Source organism: Thalassophryne amazonica, chromosome 10 (genome assembly GCF_902500255.1).
Source record: "Thalassophryne amazonica chromosome 10, fThaAma1.1, whole genome shotgun sequence".
NCBI lineage: Eukaryota > Metazoa > Chordata > Actinopteri > Batrachoidiformes > Batrachoididae > Thalassophryne > Thalassophryne amazonica.
In genome coordinates, this window is record NC_047112.1 from 18,217,543 (window position 1) to 18,238,277 (window position 20,735).

The 20,735-nt window shown below is 41.0% G+C and overlaps 1 protein-coding gene across 1 annotated transcript in view; it reads right to left on the reverse strand.

Annotated features, from left to right (window-relative positions):
- Positions 1 to 2,042: 2,042 nt before the first annotated feature.
- lrrc7 (leucine rich repeat containing 7) overlaps positions 2,043 to 20,735 on the reverse strand; it is a 224,011-nt gene continuing 205,318 nt past the window's right edge. The window contains 5 exon segments of the mRNA XM_034179499.1: positions 2,043 to 2,487; positions 7,370 to 7,444; positions 17,152 to 17,244; positions 17,449 to 17,717; positions 18,273 to 18,486. Of these exon segments, the coding sequence (XP_034035390.1) occupies positions 2,377 to 2,487; positions 7,370 to 7,444; positions 17,152 to 17,244; positions 17,449 to 17,717; positions 18,273 to 18,486 (762 nt within the window). The 3' untranslated portion in view covers positions 2,043 to 2,376.

The following is a 20,735-nucleotide window of genomic DNA, read 5'->3' on the forward strand; positions in this document are numbered from 1 at the left end:
TTTTGGAAAAATGATTCTTGCGCAAGGTAAGCAAATTTTGGTGGCGATCCAAATTTGCCTCTAGATTTTTATTTCACAACTGTAAGTTGCGTTTGTCAGGAGAAATCCCGTCCTTCTGGCAAACACTCAAATCTTACAACTCAAGAACTGTAAAACTCTCAAAATCCATTTTTTTTTACACATTAAACACTGGGAGGTCAAAGCACTGCCTGCTCCCCCGCCCCCCAAAAATCATACAGTCCTGCTTTTTTTTTTTTTACTGAATTTTGGGTTTCAAATAGGAAGTGCACCAGAAGCTCTGAAATGCTCACACTGCCCGCTAGATGGCGACAAAGCCTGTTCAAATGTGCAAGAACATCTCGACTGTTTATTCATTTGAGAAGTTAAATTTTGGTGAAAATAAGACGGGCTGACAGAAAAAAATCAACTTACAGTTGTGTCCCTTGATCTTGTGGGTAACTTAAGTTGTCGTATACCTCTTTCAAACATTTCTCGAGCTTTCTTGAACATTCACTTGCGGGCATCGCAAAGATCAAACAGAGATTAATGTCAGACTTGCTACTGCCCTCTTCTGTCAGTCGATGGAGGTAGTACCGGTAATTAATGCACACGTTGAAAACCGCGGACATTTGCAATGTTTGTGTGCACCTTCCCATTTAGTTTTGTGAAAATCCATTCATTATTTTTTTGGTTATTCCCAGAAAAAAAAACAAAGAATCTCAGGTATAATCTTCCTGGTGGAGGTAGAAGATAGATCCAACCAAGCTCAAAAAGTGCCCAACCAGACCCAAAGGGGACTAAGACGTAACACAAAGAGGACTAGACAGGAGATCGCACCAACCTGTGATGCATAAGTACTAAAACACACACACACAACTTGCAGCTGGAGAAGATAAAACAAAAATCTTGATGTTCTGCAATGATCTTGTTGCATCACATGATCACAACTCGTAGTGAGACGCTCCCATTTATTTGACATACTAACACAGATCTGGGATTGAACAACCGGGCCTGAGTAGACCGAATACAATTTGGATCCGACCTCACTCCAGCATTGAAGTGGGTCTTAATTTCAAGGAACTGAATGTGCCTGTGAAAACCTCCAGTGCTGCCGGGGGGCGGTTGGCGGATCAGATCTGGGCCACAAAGAGCTCGGAGGATTTGGGCCTGTTTAAAAAGCAACCGGGGCAGGGAAGACTGTCGATATGGCACCGACAGAACACGTTGCCTGAAACGCGACGATACAACACATCTCCAGTCAGAGTCAGAGGCGTCTACAAACTGGTAGAAAATATCTGGTCAATGACTTGAAAGCATTAATTCACGTCACTTTGTTGAGAAAAACCTCAAAATATGGCACAAATGATTGGGAATAGTGCTAGAATGTGTGTGTGTGTGTGTGTGTGTGTGTGTATGGCAGTGTGCACGTAAACATTTGCATGACTTGCACATGAGATGGCACTGCAGGACAAGGTTGGTTCTGCTGAGACTCTTCATGAACAGAACCTCAAAAATATTGCTTTAGCTCTATTCAGCACATTTGTGCAAGCGGAATTCTAAAAACAATCAATCAATCAAACAAACAAACAAAAAAACAGAACAGCAGCAGTAATGGACTTTGAAAGTTCTTCTGTACAGAAAAAAACTTTTATACTCTATGGTTTAAAAAGTTTTCACATCTTTTATCCCTGTATGCTCATAGGAAAGAAATAAGAATGTAGTTTATTAACAGTAATTAATATTAAACGCTCGTCTGTCCAGGCCCTAAGGAGGGCGTAGATTCAGAACGCTGCACCGCCGAACATGTACACAAGGCAGAAAGTCTTAAAATCTGTACACTGGAGGCAAAAAAAAAAAAAACAACAACAACAAAAAAAAACAAATAAAAACAAAAACCTGCTGCAAATATGAGGGAAAACAGAAAGAGCAGAACAGTAAATACAAAGCAAAGACAATGAAGAACATGGAGAACCCTGCGCAAACAATACAAATCAGTGGAGAAAAGCAAATTATATATATAAATAAATAAAAAATACATGACTGCCTGATTAACAAACAGATTACAAAATTCAAACTGCAAACCCCGTGCAGCGACCCGACGTGTGAAGTCCTTCTGTCGCCCATCAGCACTCCGACCACTGGCCAACACAAGAGCAGATATGTTTCCTATGGTACATTTGGCACTAGTATTTGCCTTTGGTCCAGCAATAGGCAAATAATGTCTGTGTTCCCCTAAAAAGGTTTAAAAAAATGTCTTGTTGTCAGTTCCACAAGCCTCCAGCAGAGGGCACATGGTGTGGCGTGGGATGGCGATGAGCAGAGAAGCATTTAAAAAAAATTTTTTTTCCTCTTTCTTTTTTAAATATAAAACTATTTTTAATGCGTGCTGCTGTCTCTCAAAACCACCAAGTCCACCGTCCGCTGGAAACTCTTCAGTAGAGAGACGGCTGTGTCGTGCTCCATGTGTAAAAAACTATGTCCGTTAGCCTGCAAGGCAAACACGCAGCACAGTCAAAGGCATGTGCTTGTGCGTATGAGTGTGTGTGTGTATGTATACATGTAATCGTGTGACGTATGTGTGTCTGCGTGTCTGCGAGTAGGAGGGTGGAGGGTCACTGCCATCACTAGCTCAGAAACACATCACTGCTGGGGAAAAGAGAGAGCATGCTGTGGAAAGAAGAACAGGGCAAAGACAAAAACCAGTCTTTAGATGACATTCGTCCAGCTAAAGTGTACATCTGTGGAGAGAAGGATAAAGTGGGGGAGGGCAGGGAGGAAGACGAGACGAGGGGAGATGGGAATGACGAGGGCTTGGTCTGGGACGACAAAGTGTTTGTTGTTTGGGGAACAAGGTTCATTTTGCTCACAGATTTGATATTTCAATTTCAAATTATTTTCATTTATATAGCGGCAAATCGCAACAAAGCTGCCTCAAGGTGCTTCACACAAGGTCTAAACTTACCAACCCTTAGAGCAAGCACACAGGTGACAGTGGTAAGGAAAAACTCCCTCTGATGATGTTGAGGAGGAAACCTCAAGCAGACCAGACTCACAGGGGTGACCCTCTGCTTGGGCCATGCTACCGACAGTTTGCAAAACAAATATACAGGCAATTTTGGGCATCCATGCCAGTGCACAGGATGGCAGGCTTGCAGAAGAAGATATTATATATTATAATACTGAATTATTCCTAACACATGAAAACTATTTTTCTTCTGCATGACATCACCAAAAGTAGAAAGATCATGGCTCTGGTACCTGGTTTGATATACCGTATTTTCTGGTGGGTTTTTTACTTCTTTTTTACTGCTTTGGGAGGTTCTCTGACTTGTGTTCTGAATTGACTTATTTGTCAAAAAATAAGGGTGTAGCGATACAAAAAAACAAAACAAAACAAAAAAAAAATCACGGTTTATGTTTTCAGTCCATTGTACAGCCTATATCTTCAAGACACCAGATTGAATCTTGTGAAATATACATGTAAAAAAAATTGTTACTTCTACTCCAGTGCAACTAATAGTCCAGACAATATGGTATTCCTGGTCACTCTCCATGTCTGTGTCCTTAGCAAAAACACTTTATGTACATTGTCCAAGTACACCAAGCTGTTAATGGGTACTGACCTTGGATGGGGAAGTAACCTACGATGGACTAACATCCCATCCAGGTGGAGTTCGACTCTCTAACTCTACCCTACAGTATCTGGGAATAAGCACTGGTACCAACGGGCCTCATAGTACTTATATATTTCTATCATAGTTTGTTAAGGTAGGTGATAATAACTATAGCAAGGTATAATCAGTCCAGAAGCAGGAAGCCCTCACGTCACAACCTCTACAGTCATCAGTGTTTTGAGATTTTTGACCACAGGTCAACTTTGGGAGCATGCATTGGCACCATGCATCATCACACCATGGAACGGCTTTGGGTTCTGGATTGCAGGCAGACAACCAGTCCATCCCCACCTTCCTGAAAGTCGCTGTCTATCTGCTGCAGTCAGGTGAAATATGGACATCTCCTTGGCCTTCTTTTGCTGGGGTCCTCAACAGTGAGGAATCTGGATCATGTACAGAGAAAGACCACATGGACAAAATGTCACAGCTGACACTCCCTGACTATGCAAGTGATGCTTCCCATCTGAGTCGCCACAAGTAGCAGTTTGAGATAATAATAATTAAGTTAACAGGTGACTCTGTGGGATAAGAGGCAGGCTACCAATGTACTTCCTGGAGCTCACTTCCAGGTGTGCACCTCAGGTGACCTGCCTGTTTTCATTGGACAAGAAACTTTATTTGCATTGTCCCAGTCTCCCAAACTCTAAATCAGTATCAGCCTTAGCCGGGGAAGGAATATGTGATGGACTTTTGTCCTGTCCAAGAGGAGCCATAAACTCTTATCCACTTCACGCTATGGAATCCAGAGGTAAGTACCTCCCCGATAGGCTTCAGAACATGCCAAGGGTTTACTTCTACAGATGCTGAGACATTGACAGCCAACAGGAAAAGTTTTTGCCTTATATAATCTTGTCATTTCTGAACTTTGTGTGGAATTCGCACCGACTGTCTAAACTAGAATGTGGACCTCCCCACAGTGATCCAGCTCTCTGTTGACATCAGACAGAGTGGTAGGAAGAGGTGATGTGAGGAGATGTTGGAAGATCCATATCACCCAAGAACCAAACTCTGCTGAGGACCCAACAACCTAAGAGGTTTGCTAGACTCAAACTCTGACATTTTGGTGACTCTATCTGGTTAAATCTTCCTCCCTTAAAGGAGGGATAGCTCACGTTACTCAGGACTGACAGCCAAAGTCAAGTTAATCTACATCCAGCTTGAAGTGGGGTTATTAGATTTTAATTTCCATATCCCCTTAATAACAAGCATGTCACTCCATCTTTCATGGTCATCTTCAGAAAGAAGATTGATTATATAAAGGCTTAAGTGCGAGTAAAAGTGGATTGGGTTTATAGCAGATGGTAGTGGTGGTGGTGGCTGGAGAGGGGAGGGGGGGCAAGGGCAGTCACGCCAGATTTTGATTGAACAGGTACACACACAGGGGCAGAGCATACAGACTAACCTGCTGTTAATCTATGTTTTGTGATGGCGCCATTACTGCAGTGGCATTAAACTGAAATCAGCTTCACTGGTGCCGACATCATGCTTTGGATTCCACAGTGAGAAGTTGTTTCCTTTGAAGGACACACTCATAAGAATTATTTGGGTGTCAAGTATTGTTACAGTTGGAGCTGCACAGGATGTTTAGGAAAGTATTAATTTGTAATGAAGGGTGTTTTCACACATACTTCTGACTTTCAGTTTGGGACGAACCGAACAGCAGGTGTGAAAGTCGCCTTGTACCACAGTTCTTTACCGATCTGTGCCCAAAACCACAATCTGGTGCTTTTCCAGTGCGAAAACACTTTTCGGATAATTTTGGACTTTCAGACAAATTACAGGAAGTTGAGGCAGATTATCGTCATGCATTAAAGAGTAGAAGAAGAAGAAAGAAAATTGACAATTTAATTAAGAAACCTAATTAAAATGGGGTAACTCTGCACCGCTGTACTAAACAACAAACAAACAAACAAACAAACTGCTGGATTTACTTAATTGAAGTATGTCAGTTGCACATGACCAGAATGTATCTAAATAATTTTCTTATGTTTCTAACTGAGTTGCTAATTCTGATCATGTGCAACCACTGTACATATTTAAGTTATGTTTCCTTTTTTCAGAGTGTCCTTTACCTCTCTTTGTTAAAGATAAAACATTTTTGTTGTGTGCTGCTGTTTCAGGTGAGAAAAGTTGAAAATTGTTGTGCTGTGATGTGGTGCAGAGGAATCGATTCTTTTTCTCCAATCAAATGGAACTTTTTTGTGTGTGTTCAAAAGGAACAATATAATAAACTGACATATGTGTGTGTTTAAGCCAATCAGTGTCAAATATTGGGAGCCGTAGCCTACACTGATGATGACATCAGGACACAAGCATGTTCAGAAAAGTTCTTTAGTCTGACCACAACATTGCAAAGTGAAGACAAACTCAAAGGACCAAACACATGCAAACACAAACCTCGTTTCAGACCTTGTTCCAGTCTTTGTGTGAACACGCCCTAAAAGTTCTTTCCCATTACAAAAAAAAAGAACCAGAACAAAGAACTGGAGCTACATGACTACGGAAATGAAAGAAAAACAAACACACAAACCCTAGAACATTTTAAAGTGGTCAGAGTGAGGTTTATCCAAAGGCGACTGGACTGGACTTCGTACTTGGTCGCCAAGAAGTTTCCAAGTAAGTTACTGAGGAAGTCAATCGAAATGGGATTGAATTTATGAAGTTGTTGCATTACAGTCATATCAGACACTTCAAACATATTGTGCAACTTTGGAATATATTCTGCCAGAGGGAAAGAAGCACTGTTGAGATGGTCTTTAAGTAAATAAACAAATAAAACTGTCAAAATTATGCAAGGAAATGTAAAAAATTTGCAAATCAGAAATACATAGAAAAAGAGAAACCATCATGAAATTGCTTCAGTTTGGAAAAACAAATGAATTAAATGAATTTAAAAAAATTAAATGAATTAAATATTACTAACTTGTTTCGTTAAATTAGATTAACCTAATTCATTTGAGTGTGATCAACTGAAGCACTTTATTAAGTTTGTTCAACAAATGTATAAGATACTAAGCTTAGAAACACTAAGTTTAGAAATAAATCTCTAAAAATTTCACAATCTTCACTTTCTAAATTTAAATCATAAGCTTTAATTTCATAATTATGACTTATGAATTAGAAATTCAGAATGTGAGCTTCATATATTTATGATTCATAAAGAGGAAATTCTGAAAGCCAAAATAAAAAAATAATAAAAAACACTGAATAATATATCAATCAAAATTTACATTTTTGAAATAATTATGACTTAAAACACTAGAATTTTACATTTTTATGTCATAATTTTGACATACTGCTGGAGTGTGTGTTTTTTTCAACTGTTCATTGCTTAGCTTTTTCTTCTGGCAGAAACTGGCTTTAATAATAACTAAATTACACTGGCATATTTTAAAATATACAGTTTAGTGTTTTGTTTTATTGTTTCTACTGTTTCAACACTATTATTGTTAGAACATAGCACATACTGTAAGTGGAATCTCTGAATAAGGTTGTTGTTAAATGTAAAAAAAAAATGTTGCTTAAAAAGTTAACTACTTTTCAAACATCAGAAAAATGCCACTGATGTAATGGCGGTTGGATTGCATCCTCATGCAACCTTCCTCTCGTGTCCTGCTAGTTGATGTGCCTTCTTGTTCAGAAAGAAGGAAAGGGGAGAAGGCAGAATGTGGCTGACGGGCAGTGAAAAGGTTTACCTGCATTATCTTGTCTCCAGGCTGCAGGGCCAAGGCGGCTGGGCCGTCATGCTGTACCCTAGTAACAAAGATACCCTATAAGTCAAAATGATACACCGTTAGGACAACACAGGGACACGATGGTTTAGAATCTTTGCCTTTCTTATCCTTAACCCCTCCCAAGAAACTGTACATTTCTAGTTATACTTCTGACAAAAATTCTCCTTGGTCCAAATTTGGAGAATCATGTAAAAGTACTGCAAGTAATTCTTAATTTAATGCATATACGTAATTTTATTTCTCCAGTGTCTAAGTATGTTTCTCAGAGTTTAATGTCTATATCAGTTAATGATGGAGGCCTCCCAAAAAGACAGACTACAAGAAAAGGATTTGGTATGCAGGGTAAAAATGAAAAAAGTTGAGAAAACTCGTTAATTTGAGGCAACCAGCTGCACAGACCTTTTCAATTTTCTCAGTTGAAGGATATTAGTTGTGTCAAAGTACACTAAAAGTTTCCTACTGTTATGTTATACTACTAATAGTACTAGAGTATAGTAGTATGATACTGATATAGTAATAAGCATTAACTAACAGTGACTTAAGAGTTAACTAATGTGACTACGAATTAGCATATTCATGGAACTTAATGTGGTAATAAGCATTAACTAACAGTGAATTAAGAGTTGATGAATGTGAATAAGAATGTGAATAGGATGTTCATGCTATTTAATGGAGTAATAAGCGTTAACTCACAGTGAATTAAGAGTTGATGAATGTGATTAGGAATTATTAACATGTTTGTGCAATTTAATGGAGTAATAAGCGTTAACGTACAGTGAATTAAGAGCTGATGAATGTGATTAGGAATTATTAACATGTTCATGCTATTTAATGGAGTATTAAGCATTAATAAAGATTATTCATGGTGTTCAGTATCTTCATAAATTATTAAATGTATGTACCTTATTTAACATGAACACCATGAATAGAAGATAAATACAATTAACTCTAAATTCATTCTTACACTTATTGTAAATGTGTTAACAGGTACTTTACAATAACTAGATTTCAACATGCAAATTTTGTGAATTTTGTTGAAAAATTAAAAGATAAAAAAAAAAAAAAAAATCCAAAAAGTCTGTGCAGCAAGTTGCCTTAAACTTTTACATTTTCTCAGTTTTTATTTAATAGTGTGGTACCAATATGAAGTTAGAAGTGGCAAATATGGTGCATTTACAGTAAATGTAACAGAACTATCTATGTTATACAGTTACTTAATCAAGCAAATTAAGAGGGAGGGCAAACTATATTTCATCCTCTGTTCTTCCTGTCAATAACCCAAGGCAGAGATTGTAAAAACACAAACATCTTTTCACCGAGTGCTGAAAGATGTTTTGGAACACAAAGTGTGGGACAACGTGGCCGTGTTGACTGAACACTGTTCAACAGGTTGTGTACGTGTTGAACACAATCGTGAGTTTAACAGATAAATGTGTCGTTTCACCAAAAACGATGTGACAGTACAGCAGCACTTACATACTACAGTGTGAGTGAACAAACACATTACATGTTAAAGCACATAGTTTAGACGTATTAGCTTAGCCTGTATATACACAACATTATACAGCGAGCTTCATAATGATATAGATTGCTTTTTGGTGGTGAGATTCTGTCTCTTAAATGGTTTTATGTTTTCTGTGAAACAACAAAATTTGTGATCATTTACACCATATAATGAACATGAATACATTAAAGGAGAAGGCCAGCTTTTTAGAGGTTATTTTATGCTTTTTTTGGGGGGGGGGCTGACTATATGAATTTAATCACTCAGGACTAAAATTAGTTTAATCAGCACATTGTTTATTTGGAATGCAAACACTGCATTAGCATGCAGAAGCTAAATGGCTAATTAATTAAAACCTGAGTAACCCACTTTCTGAACAGGCAAAAATGCCATTAGAAGTGCATGTTTGCTCAATAAATGTAAATAAATCTTTCAAAATTACTGATTACACAGTCTTTCCTTAGCCTGGCCATCATCTGTTGCTCCCATCTACTGTGAATGATTACAAGTCAAAGGCCAAGTAGTAGCTCATCTGGGGGGGGGGGGGGGGGGGGGGGGTGTTTGTGTTTTAAATAAATAATGTGAAGATTAAATTCATTTTTATCCAGAGTGAAAAGATGACCCCCCCCCCCCCCCCCCCCATGTGAAAATAGAGCAGAGGCTGTAATTTCCCAGAAATCTCCTTTAAATGTCATTTCTGATTATATAATCAATATAATAACAATGGGGTCCACCTCAAATGGGCCGGTATCAGAATCCATATGGAGCTCACTGTACACACATTAAAAAATTATGATAAAAATATATATATATTTGTCACAAACAAATCAGACTGCAAAAACCTCAACTCCAAAATGCATTCTCTCTGAGAAAAAAGGAGGCAGTATTGCAAACATACATAATTGACAATATTTGGGTGCTTATAAACAATTTCTATCCACAATGATGATCTCTGACAGGAAACAGGATTTAGGATGTGAAGTTTTTGCAGCTCAGTGACCATGTTTGCATCATATCTCCAGCGATGACGACAATCCTGCTTGCTCTTGACAGGCGCTTGAGTAGAATGACAGCAGGTCTCATGATGATCAGGAACAGACAATTGGATTTTTAAACCTTTGTGATTATGATCAGGCTAAAATCCATGTTCTGTTCCTCAACACACCCCCATCTGTCGTCCCTAAACTAAGACCGAGGAGCAAATGCATCAAAGCCCGGGATCCCACTTCTGTCAATAGAGGAAGTGAGTCACTGTATCCACTCACTGAATCCTAATTAGACAGAAGTGAAACTGATTCACTGCCCACATCGAGTGTGTCAACTCAAACTTCACGAAAAAACATTGAAAAAACAAATAAGTTTATTTTGGGATACCAAAAACCAGCTCGTCTTTTGACCTGTCTCCATAATTATTACGGTACGTCCAGAAAGTATTCACAGCGCTTCACTTTTGTTACAGCCTTATTCCAAAATGGGCAATTTCTTTTCCCCCTTCAAAACTGTACTCACAACACCCCATAACGATGACATGAAAAAAGCTTATTTTTTTATTTTTGCATGCGTACTTAAGTATTCACACCCTTTGTTCAATACTGTGTTGAATGTCAGCTAGTTACAGCATTAAGAAAGACTTTACAGGCTCAAGTCTTCTTGAATATGATGCCATAAGCTTGGCACACCTATCTTTGGCCAGTTTTGCCCATTTTTCTTTGCAGCATTTCAAGCTCCATCAGGTTAGATGGTGAGCGTCGGTGCACAGACATTTTCAGATCTCTCCACAAATACTCCTTACTCTTTTGAAAAAACTGATTGGCCATTTGAATTTTCAATAAGCAGCCAGGTAGGGGTCAACTAAATAATTGCACAGGGGTCTGTTGTGTGAGCCGCTGAAGAGGAGGTACTGCTGGCCCACCACCAGAGGGCACCCTGCCTGAAGTGCGGGCTTCAGGCACGAGGGGGTGCAACCGCCTCGCAGGAGCAACCGGGAGTGACAGCTGTCACTCATCATCATCACCAGCTGTCACCCATCACCACCATCTCCACAAAAGCCGGGCAGCAACTCCACCTTGCTGCCGAGATATCGTCTTACCTTCAGGTAATACTCTCAGCCGTGTTTGGTGCCCAACGCACGTGATTCTCTTCTGAACTGTTTGCAGGTGTCCTGATTCTCTCTACTTGAAGCTGGAGGCCGGGTTCGCGGATGGTGGAGGAGTGACGCCTTTCACTCCGAACTCCGAACTCCGATAAGTAGTGACTCAGACTCTGCATAAACTATGTTCTTGTTTCGGAGGTGGAGGTATTTTTCCCACCAGAAAAAGGAGAGACTGTTGCTGACTGTTGTACTGGGTGTGTACACACACACCCACCATTAACTGTTTCTGCCTCCTGTCAGCAGTACCAGGTCTGACAGCTGGAGACGGTGGCCACCTGGGGACTCACGACTTGGTGGCTCCGGTGTGCTTCAGATCCGTTGGCAGTGGAAATCGTGTGGAGCTTCTTCTCTGGACAGACGTCTTCTATCCTCGAGCCTGCCCACACGTCACCTTTATATATATTGACTGAATTCAAAATCTGTGATTGTCTGTATTTCGTTGTGCACATTCACAACATTAAATTGTTATCTTTTTGGCTCATCCATTGTCTGTTCATTTACGCCCCCTGTTGTGGGTCCGTGTCACTACACTTTCCCAACAGGGTCAACATTAAAAGGTGCTGCAATCATATTGAAAACTATACCACATTATTTGTCTGATCATAAAGATTCCAAAAAGGTATAGTTTGGACCATCTGTGACTGAGTGTTATGGAGTTATGAAGTAAAAACAGCAAGAATGGTGACAAAGCCCAATTTCGGTTTGTACAGGGGTCAAAAGATAAAGTTACTCCAATTTTGCTGAAAAGTGATTCAAATTATTGGTTGAGCTAATAGGATTAATAAATGGAATAGTTTTGACTATGTTGAATGCTTGGTCTGCAAAGTAAAGTTCAAACCATGTCGGCGTCCATTGGATTCTATGACATGTGACATACGAGTATGTTACACCATGAAGTGATAACTAAGCATGACACATGGTGGAAACTGCTCCTTTTTCAAACCCTGTTAACCAATAATATGAGTCATTGTCCTGTTGAAAGATGAAACGTCACCCCAGCCTGAGGTCAAGAGCACTCTGGAGCAGGTTTTCATCCAGGATGTGTCTGTACATTGCTGCATTCATCTTTCCCTCAATCCTGACTAGTCTCCCAGTTCCTGCTGCTGAAAAACATCCCCGTGTTCAAAACACCACCATGCTTCACTGTAGGGATGGTGCCTGGTTTCCTCTAAACATGATGCCTGGCATTCACACCAAAGAGTTCAATCTTTGTCTCATCAGACCAGAGAATTTTGTTTCTCATGGTCTGAGAGTTCTTCAGGTATCTTTTGGCAAACTCCAGGCAGCCATGTGTCTTTTACTAAGGAGGGGCTTCAGTCTGTCCACTCTACCATACAGGCCTCATTGGTGGATTGCTGCAGAGATGGTTGTCCTTCTGGAAGGTTCTCCTCTCTCCACAGAGGAATGTTGGAGCTCTGACAGAGTGACCATCGGGCTCTTGGTCACCTCCCTGACTTAGGCCCTTTTCTCCTGATTGCTCAGTTTAGACAGGTAGCCAGCTCTAGGAGGAGTCCTGGTGGATCCAAACTTCTTCTATTTAGGGATAATGAAGGCCACTGTGCTCACTGGAACCTTCAAAGCAGCAGAAATGTTTCTGTACCCTTCCCCAAATTTCTGCCTCAAGACAATCCTGCCTCAGAGGTCTACAGACAATTCCTTTGAATTCATGCTTGGCTGTGGGACTGTGGGACCTTACATGTAGACAGGTGTGTGACTTTCCAAATCATGTCCATTCAACTGAATTTACCCCAGGTGGACTCCAATTAAACTGTAGAAACATCTCAAGGATGATCAGTGGAAACAGGATGCACCTGAGCTCAATTTTGAGCTTCATGACAAAGGCTGTGAATACGTATGTACATGTGATTTATTAGGTTTTTTTCCTGTGTGTGTGTGTTTTTAATAAATTTGCAAAATTCTAAAAAACCCAACAACAACAACAACAACAAAATCACATTGCCATTATGGGGTACTGTGTGTGGAATGGTGAGAAAAAAAATAATTTAATCCATTTTGGAATAAGGCTGTAGCATAACAACATGTAGAAAAAAACTGAAGTGCTGTGAATACTTTCTGGGTGCACAGTACATCAATGAATTCTGACGCAGAGTAAAATTTCTACAAGTGCATAAAGCTGTTGTTTCCTGCACTGCAGAAAACTTCAATCTTAACCTTAAACCTAGATAATGGAGTGAAAGTGAAAAATCATCTCTGCTTTGATTAACAAATATCTCTTATAGCCATGAAGAAAGGGATGTGAACACACTTCAGCAGATATCTGGGATCAAATCTGTAATAATTTCAGATAAATCAGTGTATAAAATCTTCACAGAGGAGGGCAAAAGATAAACATTGATGTGTGTTTTACAATTAAACATACTTGGGTAGCAGTGTTTTGGGCAATAATTAATTGGTGTCAGTATTGCATCAATGATCCTTGTTTTGACATTAATCACAGGAACAAAACATAGATATCTTTAACTTGGTTTTATCTAAAGCAATCACAGAGTCAAAGGTGGAATAGAATCAGTTTGTGTGCAAAATGAACAACAAGGGTGCTGGGGGGGGATCAGCCAAAAGGAAGCTCAACTTGTTAGTACAACAACGTTAGCACAAAAAAGAACTTTTGCCAGAACAAATGTGTGGAAGCACATACTAAAAGTTTGCGAAAGTCCCCCTGTGGCTTTTTCAAAATCAAAGTGTGCGTCCAAAATGGCTGCCTATGCTGTTTTTTTTTTTTTTTTGCTTCTGGAAAAACTTAAGAATTGTATTTAAGTGTCTAATTATATTTTACAGCATCAGGAAAATCTTTACCATGATCATTTTGGATATGAACTCCTCAGACTGCCACATTTTTAGATCTACGTAGATGATGGATAGGATATAAAAAAAACTGTGCGTGTTCTCATCATTCCTTTGATTTCCTCCTTGAATAGTCATTTTCATGCTGTTTAGATTGTTTTGTAGTTTGTTTGTTGTCATGATGTGTTCCTCGTGCCTTATACATACATTTCAACACAAATGGGGTTTTAATCCTTTCCGAAAGGAAAGATATGTAAAAATAAGTGAAATGGCGGCCATTTTGGACACCATCTTGGATTCTGACAAAGCCACAAGAGGGATTTTGAAGACTGAGTCATGATTGTACAAATTTTTCTGGACCTATCCTGAAATGTTCAGCTTGTTCCACAAACCTTCCATTTTTGATGGTAAACCTTTGGTCTATATTTGTCGAAAAACCAATGGTGAAACAGTCATTCAGATGCTATCAGTTTACACCTGTTGAATGGGTGAGTAAACCCGACACCCGTTTAGCACAGATCACCTGCATTTCATTCCAGCCATCAGAGAATGGTATTTCAGTGATTTACTGATTTCCATTCTGGTGTAGATACACATTTGCTTGGCTGTGTCTCAAACGGCCATGTGTAAGCTGAATGTTTAAAACACTCTTCTCATAAACTTTCTATTTTTAGACCCCCGTGTCTAGTCGGCTAATCAACAGTTGAAGAACAGCGCAGAATCCGTCATTGTCACTGTCAGCAGATCAAAGTCTCGAGTGCCTAAAAACCACATGCCATGTCCCAGAATGAAACAGTCTTCCTAAAATAGCTATAGAGCTTTGCAAGCATTGCAGCTCAAAGACGAGACCAGGATGTTTCTAGGATGCACGGCCACGCACAGAAGGCCTGGGGGATCTATGACTCCAGATATAGGCACAGTGACACAACGAGGCGAACGCAGTAACAAAAGAATTCAACAAACTTTGCTATATGTCATCTTGGACACATGTGGACATGACTATTTGTAAGACATTCAAGTATTAATGTGCCCATGTTTTAAAGCTGCAGTGTGTAGGATTTAGTGTCATCCAGTGGTGAGGTTGCAGAATGCATTATGCCAAAGTAGGTCACAATTTTTTTTTCTCTTCCCATTTTGACTTCTTTTGACATGTTCCATAGCCTTTTCTTGTAATATGCTACATATATGATCCTTCACTTCACAAAAATAAGTGTCACACTCAACAGACTGCAACCAACCGGCAGTGTATAAGGGAGCAACCACCATCATGTTTTTTTTCAGTCTTCTGGTCATGAGGTGAAAGGCAGAGTAAGAATGCCCCTTATGGGCTATGGCATCAACTTGGGAGTGCAATAGACCATTGTTGCATTGTTTGCCAGGTGTGTAGTAGCTTGCTCTGCGTTGTGTATTTGACTCCTCCCATTCCCTCCCCTTGGAACGCAAACTCACGCTTTCCGGCATGGGAGGCAGACAGTCTGACCTGTTGGCTAAAATCTGGGCTCTGGCCTGAGTGGCCAGAGAATCCTGTGGATGTTGGGGGACTGAGGCCTACTGACTACCATATGCACCACGACTCCTGCTAGCCTCCATCACCCCCCCACCCCCACAGAACCTCACTCCTAGCTGGCTCATGGCACGAATGTAGCAGTTTGCTTTGCTTTGTGTTATGATTTTGGCTCCTCTCACTCGCTCCCCTTGTGAAGCAAACTCACAATCTCTGGCATGGAAGGCGGCTCTCTAACCAGAAGGCTAAAACCCAGGGCTCTGGCCTTGTGGCCAGAGAATCCTTTTAGCTCTTGGGGAGTGAGGTTTAGTGACTACTATTGCACAGCGACTCTGGCTGGTCTCCGTCACACTCACCTCCCTAAACTTCACTCCCATCTGGGTCACGGTACCAATGTAGCGGCTTTGCTCTGCATTGTGATTTTGACTCTTTCCACTCGCTCCCCTCGGGACGTGAACTTACAATCTCTGGGATGAAAGTTGGACTCTCTAACCAGAAGGCCAAAACCCAGGGCTCTGGCCTTATGGCCAGAGCATCCTTTGACTGTCAGGGGAGTGAGGCCTACTGACTACCATACGCACAGCGACTCGTGATAGCCTCCATCACATGTGCACAATAAGTACTCTGGTAGTTGCTTACGTGGAATGCCATGGGGTGAAAAGCGTTAAGTGAGCACTTCTCATACATGCATGCTCCACGGACATGGCTGAATATCGAGAGAACACTGTGGTAATGACCGTAACTTGCCCAAGGAAGCGTGGACAAAGTCCCTTATACGTATCCCAGACGCAACATTTGGAACAATACGACCTTTCTGGTCGGTAACACGTGCTTCACACTATACTGTCACAATCTTGGAATAACAATTTGGCATCTAATCAGATAGCGTAAGTGGGACTTCACACTTAGTCGCGGGAGATTTACACACCCTCTGAGCATGCGCATCCAGTTTGTAACATCAGACTTTTGGGGGCGCAACATGGCGGCTTCCATGAAGGTGCTTGCTCTTGTGTACATGTGAAGAGCTCATTCTATGCTTCTGAAAACCCACTGATTCATTTCTGCATGAATGCAGATGGTTATAAATGCTATATTCCTTTTTTGATAATAAACTCTCCAAAATCCCACACACTGTAGCTTTAAAGCCCCATTTTCCATGTGTGTCAGGAATGCTATCCGGTGGAAAATCTGTGCCAAATCAATATGCAGATCTTCTATGGTGACACCAAGGAAAACTAGAGAAGCCCAAAGAATTTAGTTCAACATTTGGTGTGGGGAGGCGAAGGTCTAGAGTAGAGGTGGGCAACAAGGGTCAAGATGGTGCAGGTTTTAGTTGCAACCAATCGCCTCAGCAGGTGGTTTTACTGATGGGCTCCTCCCCTGAACTCAAGGAAATCACCTGCTGCGGTGATCAGTAGCAAGTTAATCCTGAACCACTGTGACCCCTGGTCTAGCGATTAGAGAGGTGGGCCTGTGACCAGAAGATCTTCAGTGTGATGCCCTCACAGACTGGGGAAGGGGGGAATAAAAAAAAATCACTGAGGTAGTTAATGCCCAAATTTCTCCCGGTGTGCAAAAGCTGCACTCTGTCAAACACACAACCCCTATAAGTTTGTGACACAACTTCACGTCAGAAAGTCAGTGAACCAAGTCAACTGCTGCTCCACAGACAGACAGACAGACAGACAGACAGACCCAGAGTAACAAGCAGCAGTTTCCATGGCAACTCTGAGGTAAAGCTGGGGAGGCTGTGATTGGCTGCCAGGCTGGGTGGATCGTACCATGTCGGAGGGTTTGAAGGGGTTCCCTTGGCCGCTGATGCCACCAGAGATACTGAAACCCAGACCGGGACTCTTCTCTATTCTCACACACAACTACAGAGAGAGGGATCAGCAGAGAAAGAGGGGCAGAAAAACAAAATGTTTGCACACTGTAGTCAAAGAAGACTTACGTGATGTCATGTTATGTTGTGTCAGCCATATTGGGGGGGGGGGGGGGGTGTTCTACCCTCTGACTACAGCAATGACCAAGAAATATTTGTGTAAGACTGTGAACAGATACAAAAAGGCGAATGGTACCTGTTCCTGGAAACCATCCGTGCTCTTCTGGCCTTTTGTCTGCAAGAGGCAGCGAGCACTCTGAGGCCGCGGGTTGGTGTGCGTGGTCATGGCAACCTGGTTGCTATGGCTCATGCCCTGATTGCCGTGATACTGAGGGTTGGTGGCAGGGAGGGAGGGTTGATGGGATGTGTGGGTGGTGTGCAGGTTGTACTGGGACTGGTTCCCAGATGGGGAGATGGCCATCGGCAGGCCGGCACTGGGGTATGCCTGGCTAGAAACGGGCAGGGCTGAGCAGAAGGAAAACAGACAATAGTATAACTTCATCACAAGTGATTTGAGAAGCATGTGGCGCAAATTTATGATGTATTTTTACTCCCAGAAACAGTGACGTACGGCAAGGAGTGGGTAAGAACAAGTTAGAAGTTATGAATACAAGTATAAAAGTCATTTGTTTGAGTGTTTTTACTGTTACTTTCATGTGTTATCTCCACATGTGTCATCATGATGACACGTGGAGATAACACAATATTGGTTTCTCAAAATGCAAAAGATGGAGAGCCACGCCCTACTTTTTCTGGGTCAGGCTCAAAAATTCTCAATTTCCCATTGTATACCACAGAATTTTTATTTTTATTTTTTTACAGTCAATGGAAAATCTTTTTTCTTCTGATTTCACATTTTGTTTGAATGAGAGGATCAGAAATTTAGCTCCAACTATTGTATTATATAAAAACCATATAAAAACTCTAATTAAATTACAATACAAGTTGACAAGTTGCTTTTCTTGCTTGCATCCATTTTTCTCACTCAAATAAACAGACTTTTGAACAGCCATGATTTACCTTGAGGCATGGAACCTTGGTACTGCCCACCTCCTCCAGAGGGAACAACAGACAGGGCCATCCCAGTCTGGTATTGGCCCCCCTTATTCATCATGGCGGTTTCATAGCCCTGCTGTCCAACAACACGATGGGGGTTACCGGATGAAGAAGAGGAAGTGGAAGTGACGATCATGGTGTTGTGCGACTGGTGGGAAGGGTTATGGGGATGACCACTCTGTTGAAATAAAGCAGTCATTGGAGAAGTGAATCTTGATTTGTATCCTTTTCAACAAACTCATACTTCAGTAGGTATACATTTCTAGTACCGGGTTTCATCGTGTTTCACCTTCAATTTCGATTATCAATTTATTTTCATTTATATAGTACCATATCACAACATAGCTGCCTCAAGGAACTTCACAAAAGTAAGGTCTAACCTTACCAACCCCCAGAGCAAGCACACAGGTGACAGTGGAAAGGAAAAACTCCCTCTGATGATTTGGGGAAGAAACCTCAAGCAGACCAGACTCAAAGGGGTGACCCTCTACTTGGGCCATGCCACCGACACAATTTACAAATCAATTTACAAACCGAATATACAGGAAATTATGCCGGTGCACAGGACAGGAGGGCTGCAGAAACAGACACCACCCCCATCTCTGGATGGAGCCACACCTCAAACAGAGAGAGAGAGAAAAATAAACAGAATCGGCACTGGAAAGACAACAAATACAGTATAATTTGTCAGCATTAAGCAACAAGAAAAACAGAAGAAATACTAAGGTGATCACTGGTCACTAGCCCTAAGCTTCACTAAAAGGCCCAGAATTTAGATAAAGTTGAGGCTGCGGCATGCTCCATTTCCTAATAAAATAAATTTAAAAGGGTAAAAAGCATAGTAACATACTATGCCGGTATGCTAGCCATATGAAAGGGAAAATAAGTGTGTCTTAAGTCTGGACTTGAAAGTCTCCCCAGAATCTGTTTTATTGATGCAGGGAGATCATTCCACAGAACAGGGGCATGATAAGAGAAAGCTCTGTGACCCGAAGATTTTTAATTTTTAAAAGGTTTAATTAGGTCAGCTAAGTAGGGAGGTGCCAGTCCGTGAAAAAATTTATAGGCTAGTAGCAGAAACTTAAAATCTGATCTCACTGGGACAGGAAGCCAGTGAAGAGACACCAAAATGGGTGTAATGTGGTCAAACGTTCTGCTTCAGGTCAATAAGTCTGGCAGCAGCATTTTGAACCAATTGGAGAGCCCTAATGCTGGACTGCGGTAAACCAGAAAATAGAACATTGCAGTAGTCCAATCTACAAGAGACAAATGCATGAATCAGGGTTGCAGCATCAGGCACAGACAGGATGGGACGAATCTTCACTATATTTCGCAGGTGGAAGAAAGCAGTCCTCATAATATTTCTAATGTGGAGGTCAAAGGACAATGTAGGATCAAAAATTACCCCAAGGTTCCTCACTTTGTCAGTGTGATGTATGACACATGAGCCTAGGCTAAGCGTTAGCGGGTCAAATTGATGCTGATGTCTCACTGGACCAAGAACCATCATTTCAGTCTTATCAGAGTTTAAAAGTAGGAAACTGCTAGACATCCAGCTTTTCACTGATGCAAGGCAATCTTCTAAGGATTTAATGTGGATGAGATTACTGGTAGTTATCAGCACTTATAACTGAGTATAATCAGCATAGCAATGAAAGGTAACCCCAAAGCGCCACAATATGTGCGCAAGGGGTACATAAAGGGAGCTATATAAAGGGAGAAAGCCAGGGGGCCTAAGACGGACCCCTGTGTGACCTCAAATTTCATGTCACTAAGGTTAAAGGTAGTGTTATTGTACAAAACACAGTGAGAATGACTGTTCAGGTATGATGTCAACCACCCAAGGGCACTCCCAGTAATCCCAAAATGATTTTCCAGCCTGTCAAGTAGAATATGATGATCCACGGTATCAAATGCAGCACTGAGATCTAACAGCACCAGAACCTCAGTGGTATCCGAATCCATTGCAAGCAGAAGATCATTCACCACTTTAGTGAGAGCCGTCTCTGTGGAATGATATTTTCTAAAAGCAGACTAAAGTGGTTCAAAAAAAATTCAGAATACCTTTATTCTTTGTGGCATAGATTCAACAAAGTGCTGGAAGCATTCTTCGGCATATTGGTCCATGTTGGCATGCCCCACTAGTCAGGGGTGGAGCCACAAAATTTTGGTGAGGGGGCCTGATTTGTTGGGCAATCTGCTCATTCATTGAATAACAGCGTAATATTGTCGTTGATATTAAAAAAAAATTGTATAATGCACTGTTAATACTTAAGAAAGGTTACTGTATGAAATGCTGAGGGGTTTAGTTAATCTTGTCATCAAAAGTAAGAACTAGCCTGATAGTTTACTACACATCTTTGACTGACTTCTTCAGACTGTCTCCAGTATCTCAACTTCAAACTGACTCATCAGGATTTCCAGGAT